The sequence below is a fragment of the Tupaia chinensis genome, unplaced genomic scaffold (assembly GCF_000334495.1).
Source record: "Tupaia chinensis unplaced genomic scaffold, TupChi_1.0 Scaffold142716_1, whole genome shotgun sequence".
Classification (NCBI taxonomy): Eukaryota; Metazoa; Chordata; class Mammalia; order Scandentia; family Tupaiidae; genus Tupaia; species Tupaia belangeri.
The window spans coordinates 6,556,315-6,566,043 of record NW_006202562.1 but is presented as its reverse complement, the minus strand read 5'-3'; the positions used below and the strand labels follow the sequence as shown (position 1 = coordinate 6,566,043).

The window sequence follows — 9,729 nt, the reverse complement described above, 5'->3', positions numbered from 1 at the left end:
AAAGCGAGAAATCACCCCCCAGGGAGAATGGCCACACCGCAATCCCTTCTCCTCCGTTCTCCTCTCGGGATCTTGGGCATGCATGCACACGTGCCTGGCGTGAGTTTAAGCCTCCAGGTCCGGGACTCAAGCTTCTGTTGACTACATGGGAGTCCAGCAATATAGCCATTATGCCAACTGCTGGTCCCGAGTCCTCTCATTTCTCTACACAATCCTCTTAAAGGAGGATAAGCCAGAACCGTGTTTGCTCATCAGCCATAGGTTAGCTAAAGCCTCTGGGCTTTGCAAAGGCCTTCTCCCCATAGCAATCAGGCATGAGTGATGGGGGGGGTGGGCAGAGAGACCAAAGGAAAATCTTATCTGTTCTTATCTGTTCTTATCTGTTCTCTGGATGTTCCTGGACCTCTACCATGTATCAGTACTTGTAGTGTTTCTCTTTTCATGTCTTCCCCCTTGATAGTTTTTTTAAAGAAGTATTTATGTTATTTATTTATTTGTTTTATTTTAATCTGACCAGAGAGAGAGAGAGGAAGAGTGAGAACGCAAGCTGCCAGATCCAGGACTCAAACTGTAGTCGGTCATGTGGGAGTCCAGCACCATAACCACCACGCCACCTGCTTGCCCCCCCCCCAATCTTATATCCAACTCCTTATTTATCCCCATGCCCTCTTGACTCCAGGCTCATGAGACTTTCTCCCTGGTTCCATATCTTGCCCAGGCTCACCCAGGTCTGTCCCCAACTATTTCTCTGATTTATTGTGCTCCATGTAAATTCTGTTCTCAGTTTAGGTCCTTCATAAAATTAATTTCCTTCAGCTTTTTTTTTCTTTAATATGATCATTGAAATAATCAATAGCTTACACCATGTCAGTCTCAGGGCTGGTTACTAGAAAGTGTACAAAGGGAACTTTCACACAGGATGAGTGAATCCTCAGAGTTCCTTCACAGGATGTGTGCCCCCTCCCATCAGGAAGATCTCATAGATTACTCTATGTATTACTCTTTTAGCGCTTCCTAAAAGCTGCTTTCATATTAAGTGCTATTATCCACCTTCCTTGATAGAAGAAAATTAAATTGGCCTTGTCTAATAAACTCTTTTTCCAGTAGCTCATGTTCTCTTAAGTGGCTACGAATTGATTGCTCTACCCTGTTGCTAAGACTAATATTGAATTAACTTCAATTAATAGAAAATGTTTTTCATCTTAAATAATTTCCTCTGTTCCTTGACTTCTGACAATGATTTTCTTTTAAGCCATTGATTATACAAAACAACTGGGAATGGATTCTGTACCATCCAGCCTGACTTATGGGACTGTTTTTCTAGTTTCTTCAATTCTCTTCCCATTATGGTGTGACATTTCCATCTAAATGCCAACCTGTTGAATTTCACAACAAAGATGAGAGTAGCAAAAACGATGCCAATCAGAGCCAGCAGGTGGTGTGGTCGTTAGGGCGCTGGACTCCCACATGACTAACCACAGTTCAAGTCCCAGATCTGGTGGCTTGCTTTCTCATTCTCTTCCTCTCTCTCTCATGAGTGTATGTGTCCTATAGGAAATGTTAAACAAAGAAGAAGAAGAAATAAAAATTAAATAAATACTTCTTTTTAAAAAGTGATGTCAACCGGGAACCAGCAGTTAGCGTAATGGCTATGTCGCTGGACTCCCACGTAGTCGACCGCGGTTCGTGTCCCGGACCCGGTGGCTTAAAACTCACGCCGGGCGCGTGTGCGTGCGTGCCCAAGATCCCGAGAGGAGAATGGAGAAGAAGGGATTGCGGCGTGACCATCCCTCCTGGGGGGTGATTTCTCGCTTTCTGTCTCTATATCTCTCTCTGTCTGTCTGGCGAGTGCACGCACCCTACAGTGAAAATCTTTCCAAAAAAAAATGATGTCAACCTCTTCTCTGTGGCTTGTTAGGAAGAACGAGTTACAAGCCAGAATGTGCTTTTCACCTCATCTTTCTCTTTGAGCTTCAAGCTTGTTGAAGAGAGTTCCTTTTTTGCCTTGTGAGAGCCACACCTTGCCTGCCTTTGAGATGTGCTCACATCTCTACCCAACCAAAAGCTATCTGAGCAGTCGCTGGGAACCAAGGTGATGCCCACATTGTGGGCTAAGTTTGCCATTTCCATGCCATACCAACACCCTACACCCAAACCGTCCTGCAAGTCCTTCCCTCAGAGCTTCCAAAAGCCACTGCCTGTGAAGCAGAAGCCACTCGGGAGCACACTCAGAGCCAGGCGTATTTCATGAGCGTGGAAAGAGCGAGCTATAGACCAGGTGTGCAACTTCCTGTTTGAATAAAATAGGAGGGGACTTTGCAGAGTCCATGGAAACATGGAATCAAAGAGTGAGTTTATGTTGGTCTTAACAAATTTTGAAATCCACACATAGTTTTTTCATAATGTGCATTTTCCTACAAGGAAAACTCCTTGTTGACATGCCCATTTGGTTTCAACATGTCATCCGGGCAGATCGGTGTGACAGAGAAAGAGCCCCAAATTAAGGGCAGGGCTGTGTTCTAGAAGCAATTCTGAAGCAAATCGAATCACTTTAGAAAAAATTATCTGTTTCTGCAGTTCGGTTTCCTTATATAAATCAAAGGATTATACCAATCTCCTTTTTTTTTTTTTTTTTTTTTTGGAGAGGTTTTTGCTATAGGGCGCGTGCGCTCGCCAGACACACAGAGAGAGACATAGAGACAGAAAGCGAGAAATCACCCCCCAGGGGGGATGGTCACGCCGCAATCCCTTCTCCTCCATTCTCCTCTCGGGATCTTGGGCACGCACGCACACGCACCCGGCATGAGTTCTAAGCCACCAGGTCCAGGACGCAAACCGCGGTCGACTACGTGGGAGTCCAGCGACATAGCCATTACGCTAACTGCTGGTTCCCCCAATCTCCTGACCAAAGTAAAAAATTATTTTAAATGGCATATGAACCAAGCCTACATAAATTAAATCCCATTGTGTCTTCTTTCTGTATGAGGGTACTTCAGAAAGTTCATGGAAAAAATGAATAAATTAAAGTATCAGTTTATTTTGGCTGCAAAAAAATCGAAATCCATACATAGTTTTTTTCATAATAATATGGTTTCCATTAACTTTTTGAAGACTTATATTCCCTTTCAGTCCAAATTGAGGAAGAATATAGTTTGGCACCTGTGCAGCTTTCAGAGCTTCTAAATTTGTGCTATTATCCTTCCTTAACAATCGGGCAGGCCTTGAGCCCAGGGCTTGGACAGTCAATAGTGTCTTCCCAGGATCTGCAAACACAGTTTCTTATTATTATTTTTATTTCTCAGGGACACCCTTTACATGTGATAAGAGGTACTGATCCTCCACCTCTGGTTGTGATGTAAAGCTTTTTTAAAAACTTTTTTTTTTTTTTTTTTGGAGAGGTTTTTGCTATAGGGCACATGTGCTCACCAGAAAGAGGGAACCAGCAGTTAGTGTAATGGCCATGTCGCTGGACTCCCACGTAGTCGACCGTGGTTCACGTCTCGGACCCGTGATTGACAGGCTCCCTATAAAAAAACCTTTCAAAAAAAAAAAAAAAAAAAAAAACAGAAAGAGAGAGACAGAGAGACAGAAAGCAAGAAATCACCCCCACCCCCCACCCCCCCCATGGGAGGATGGTCATCGTGCAATCCCTTCTCCTCCATTCTCCTCTTGGGATCTTGGGCACGCACACACACGTGCCCGGCATGAGTTTAAGCCACCGGGTCTGGGACTTGAACCACAGTTGACTACATGAGAGTCCAGCGACATAGTCATTACGCTAACTGCTGGTCCCGTAAAAATATTTCTTTATGGGACGTCCAGCGACATAGCTAGTTAAAGCACTGGACATTCCCACGTGACTGACGATGGTTCAAGTCCTGGACCTGGTGGCTTACTCCCTCACTTCCTCTCTCTCTCTCTCTCTCTCTGTCTCTCTCTGTCTCTCTCTCTCTGGCCAAATTTAAATAAAGGGATGAATAAATAAAATTAAAATAAGACAATTTTTTAAAAATACTTTTTCTTATGGAGAGAGGTCAATTAAAAGAAAAGTATTGAGTACATGGAAGCCCACATGCTTGCGTTAAAAAATCTGAAGACGGGAACCAGCAGTTAGCGTAATGGCTATGTCGCTGGACTCCCACATAGTCAACCGCAGTTCGCATCCCGGACCCGGTGGCTTAGAACTCACGCCGGGCGCATGTGCGTGCGTGCCCCAGATCCCGAGAGGAGAATGGAGGAGAAGGGATTGCAGCGTGGCCATCACCCCTGGGGGGTGATTTCTCGCTTTCTGTCTCTCTGTCTCTCTCTGTCTGTCTGGCAAGCGCACGCATCCTATAGCGAAAACCTCTCAAAAAAAAAAAAAAACTCTGAAGACATTACACATGGCACACAGAGGTGCAGAAATCTTTCAGGACTAACACTGGGAAGTACCCACTAAGCTCCTTCATCCCCTTCCAGATCTAAAATCTCACAGACTTGTACTTACCAAGATGGCCACCATTCCCTGCACCCCACTGTTGGAAGGATAGCCCAGGAGGGATGGGATTACCTGAGCGACTTTCCCAGCACACAGGCCCAACCCCACCCAGCCTCCAACATCTCCTTCCACTAATACCACCCAAAGATGTCTCCAGTACAGAGGGTGATTTACTCACAGGGACTTCACATGCCAGGCTGGCCCTGATTACATCATACGAGCCACCAGCTGGACGACGAGCAGTCTTAAAGCACGGTGTACACATGGAAGGGTGTGTGTCTAATCTTCTACTCTTTTTATTTTTTTTCACAGTTCATTTATGATGAAAAAGTTTCCTGGTAAGTAGCTCTGTCTCTTCTCTAGTTTTCCCTTGTGCTGCAGAGCCAAATACATTGAAGACTAGAAGTAGGGTTTGGGAAAGAAAGATGTGGTGACTGCTTGGAACAACTAAAATTTGGGGGGAACACTCTCTCCACCTCGACACAGAAATTATATCTGCCTTCACAGAGAAGAAACCTTTTCTGTTGGGCTCAGCAGTGCCCAGAAGAGGTATGTAGATGTGTCTGTCATCCAGGTTAAACATCATGACTTAGCCATGCTTCTCTACAATTGACCTCTTTGCAGGCCACAGTCAAGATTTGACTAATCTTCTCAAATTGTGTCCAAACCATGTTTTATATTCCTAATCTTATGTATATGCTAAGAATTGAGATCTAGGCACATTAGTTACCTTTAACCCATTAAAAGTGTGCCAGATATTCAAAAAGATCTCAGAGCTCTGAAGATGAATTGTTTTATATATTTTATTTTATTTTATTTTATTTGGGGGAGGGGGTACACAGAAGATTTTGCCCAACTTCAATATGTGGAAAGACATTTGCAGGTTGGTCAATTGTCCAAATCCCACCACCTTTTGAGATGGGTTTCAGAGCAAGTCAGATAAGTTTGAAATGGAAATCGAAAGTGAGCATGTTGTATATTCTCATTACATTTCTGCAAATATTTTATCTGTGGAAGTATGAGATAACCTCTTAGGAATAAACGTGACTTTGTAGGTAGAAAACGTTCATAGCATCATTTAAAGCTAGGAATAAGGTAGAAACAGAGAATCCACCAGCCTCACGTTCAGCAAAATGAATGCTAACTCTTTGTGGGAGCAGGTATACTGCAGATACAGTATCTGAGGAAATCTCTGTGATTTTCAGGATTTGGGAGTGCCAGGGGACCTATCATATTGATGGTAACTGTTTTTCACTCGGCCAAGGTATTAAGATGCTTTTGAAAACTCTCTGTCCTTCCTCTATCCAAGAGGGGAGAGGAGACAGCTCGGAGAATTTACTGTAAGACGCACAGACCTCTCCATGGTACTGCCCTAGCCATGGCCAGCAAATAGACTGCGGGTGTTTTCCCCTCACATCCTTAGGGATGAAGTGCAGCATGAGAAAACTCCCAGAAGCATGCTCAAACAAACTGATGGTGTGGTTGGCGAGGCTGGTGTTGTTAGCAGTTGGCATGGTTAGCACAGGTGGAGTGGTTAGCACGGTTGGCGTGGTAGCACAGTTAGCGTGGTTAGCGTGGTTGGCGTGGTTAGCACGGTTGGCTTGGTAGCATGGTTGGTGTGGTAGCACGGTTGGCTTGTGCAGAAAAGCACTAAGAAACGCTCTCTGGGGTGGCTTACTGTCATCTTGAGGGAGCCCTCTTTTCCACCGTCTCTGTGGTGTGAAAAATGTTCAGGAGGAAATGAAAACAGGCTTCGCGCTAAGCCGATTTCAGTCTGTAACCTTGGAAGGTCTTTCAGGGTCTTTCAGATACTGTGGAGCAAAGCAGGGAGGATCTATTTCCTCTTCATCCCAAAGGCTTTCACTGTGATGTCAGATGACTCCGTCCCAGGGTAGAGCCTGGAAGCTGCAGGCGAAGGGTCTAGATTCCCAAGGTAATAGGTCATCAGATCCAAGGTCCAAACACTGAGTACCAAGGCTGCTAGACATGGAGCCCGACGAGGTCACAAGGACCATTGTTAGGTGAGTTGTGAGTCCCTGGATGTGGCTTGTCCTTCCCTGACAAGTACAGGAATCTTACAGCCTGCATAGGCCTCGCTTTCAGGGAGGAACGGGGCCAGGGCACCTTCAGGACATCAGAACATCCTTCCCAGAGTGCTGGCCGCTGTGTAATTATTGTTATTACATGCACAGGCTGAGGGGAGTATTTTGCACATGAGTGCCTCTGAGAGATTAAAGTCTGTGCCATTGGCCCTTCACTGCTTTGGAACTTCCAAGGATTTCAGCTCCTCTGTTAATGGATGCAAACTGTATTAACTTGAAGGTATTTTTACCGTTCACTTCTCCTACCTTCTTAGCCAGCCATCAAGAGCATTTATTTGGCTGAAAGGATGGGTCTAGGAGTTGATTTCTCTCTTTAAAAATCAGAGTCTTCAATGAGTACAATTACAGCGCAGTGACATGCCAATAATAGCTTAAGCAATGAATTTCTTTTCTTACAGAACAGTCTGGCACGGCCTAGTAATTTCAAGGCAGGTAACCAATTCACCCTAAATCTTCAAAAGGAAACTAACTTCAATTGTGTTTATTTTGAAACTGTAGTACTCTTTAGGGAGAAATTATCTTTGTCGAATACAAATACACAAGGCAAGGTGTCCCTGCTGTACACAGTTCAGATGACATCACTGTCCCTGAAACAACCTGCTACAGTGAGTCACAATCCGCCAAGACCTGGTGGGCAGTCAGTCAGGTGTGCTTTTAGTAGCAGGTAAAGGAAAACCAACTATAGAGGATTGAAGGGATAATGGTTTATTTTTCTCACTTAACAGAACCTGGAGGTACTTGGTGCAATTGCTCTGCATTTCTTTTGACCTTTTCCTAATGGTCGCAAAGTGGCTGCTGTGATCCCAGCCATTAAGCTTGTTCTGAAAACAAGAAGTAGGAAGAGGGGACTCTATTGCTTTATTAGTACCCTTGCCTCTTACATCTTTTCGGTTACAGTTAGGTCTGGCTTGACCAATAAATGGCAAGGGGGATTAGAATGACAACTTTCTACCTGTCATTTGTCATCTTCCTGAGAGTGGCAGTCACCCTCCTTGAGATCAAGGGGTCTCTACTTGCTGCCTCAGCATAGCAGAGTTCTATTAGCAGGTCAAAGAAGGGTGGTACTATTGGGTGCTGTCCAGTTAGGCACCTGTCCTAAAAGACACTTAAAATACAAAGCATCAGAGACCCGCTTTTTAGGATGTATGCTCCACCAGCCGAGTAAGGCTGATGCATCCATGGCCACAGTTCCACAAGGGCCAGGATGTAGTCAAAAGGAATCTGGAATGTGTCTTCCATGAGTCCAAGGCCCAGCAAGAGAACTGGCTGATCAAGGTGATGTTTCTGTTTCTTCTTGCGAGTCTCAAGTTGTGAGGGAGAGATAAGAGATCTTGAAAAATACAGCCTGAAGACAGTCTATCTGGTGATGGTGAATAGCTTTTGCTGTCCTGGGTGGGACTGGAAAGTCAGAGCAGCACGCTCCAGGAGGGAACAAGGAACGCCTCCCAGTTTGGGAAGGAGCTCCTTGGAAGGAAAGTCGGGGACCCGTTGAAAACTAATTCAAATGGAGGTTTGGGGAAAGGAAGAAACAAACCCAGATCATGCCACAGGACCAGATCCTTACAGAAGGGGGTGATCGTGGTCAGAAGAAGGTGGCAAAGATGCCAATGCCCAAGGGAAAAAAAGGGGAAGGAGTTGGGACCAGCAGTTAGCGTAATGGTTATGTTGCTAGACTCCCACGTAGTCGACCACAGTTTGAGTCCCGGACCCGGTGACTTAAACTCACACCGGGCACGTGTGCGTGCATGCCCAAGATCCCGAGAGGAGAATGGAGGAGAAGGGATTGCTGTGTGGCCATCCCCCCTGGGGGGTGATTTCTCTCTTCCTATCTCTCTGTCTCTCTCTGTCTGTCTGGCGAGCACATGTGCCCTATAGCAAAAAAAAACTCTCAAAAAAAAAAATGGGGGGCGGGGGGGAAGGAGTGCTGAGACGACTGTCCAGATGTGAATTTGGTCCAGTCCCGGGTGTGCCAAGCTGTGCTCCAGAACCAGACACGCAAATGGGATCAACGCAGCCCGACCTGGGACTCTCGGCCTAGGCGAGGCTGGCCATGACGTAATTATGGGTCATTTGGAGATGCCCTGGCATTGGGGGAAAGGTATTTGGGGAAGGGACACTGAAGGACGTTGAGTTGAGGCTTGTTGATCCAACGCTGTGTCCGGTCAAAGGGCAGAGAGAACGGCAGGTGCAGTGGCACATATTTGGGGAAGGGACACTGAAGGACGTTGAGTTGAGGCTTGTTGATCCAACGCTGTGTCCGGTCAAAGGTGAGAACGGCAGGTGGAGTGGCACAGAGACCTTAGAGAGCCTGTATGTCCAGCATGGAGGAGGAGTTGGGAGAACCGAGAGTGTGGGCACCAAGAAAGGGAACTGGAAATGTTAGTGAAAGCAGGGAACCCCATCCCTCAGGCACCCCTGAGAAACGGCCCGAAGGAAACCTGGTTCAAACATGACAATGGAATGGCTCACTTACGTAATAAAATCAAAAATGCCTGAAAGAATGAGAACAACGCCCGTTTGGAAGCGCTGGACTTGTCTCAGGCCGGTGGTGCAATGGGTGATAGATCAGAAAGTGCTGGCCTTCATTCAGCCTAAGCATTATTTCACGGAAGTCACTTCATTTCCAGGTGACTTCTCACTGAGTCTGTTACACTGCATCTAAGCCTTAGCGTGGTATCCCTTCAGATCCTGGCGTCTTTTCCTTCAAATGCAGGCTGTGAATATAGCTTCACTCTTCCCAGTGAAGTCCCTGCTACATATACACATCGGCTCCAACGGAAATGGGGGTTTGGAGGAAGCGTCCCCTGCACAGAGGAGCCAAGAGCTGCATGTGCGGGGGAGAGGGCTCTGGGTGAGGATCAGGGTGTCTGCGTGGGGAAATCAGCTGTCAGGATTTCAAGTCTCTGGAGAAAGAAAAACAGACAGCTGGCTCAGAGGTCAGGTGTAAGGACTGTGGTCAAGTAACTGCTAGATTCAGGCATTAGGTAATAAATAAATAAACAGGATAATCACAGATTGTTCAAAGATTTAAATAACATAAACAGAGGCATGCGATAATGGAGGAATAGGCAAGGAAAGCTTTCTGGAGGAGGTGGCATTTAAGCAGCTATCTGCAGGATAAAAGGAACGAGCCAAGGTGTGAAAGGAAAG

The 9,729-nt window shown here is 45.9% G+C and overlaps 1 protein-coding gene across 1 annotated transcript in view; it reads left to right on the top strand.

Moving 5' to 3' along the window:
* The window catches only part of SLC24A3 (solute carrier family 24 member 3), a 530,173-nt gene that overhangs the window by 461,102 nt on the left and 59,342 nt on the right, over positions 1 to 9,729 (top strand). The window contains exon 7 of the mRNA XM_006163634.2: positions 4,790 to 4,815. Within this exon, the coding sequence (XP_006163696.1) occupies positions 4,790 to 4,815 (26 nt within the window). The remainder of the gene's footprint in view (positions 1 to 4,789; positions 4,816 to 9,729) is intronic.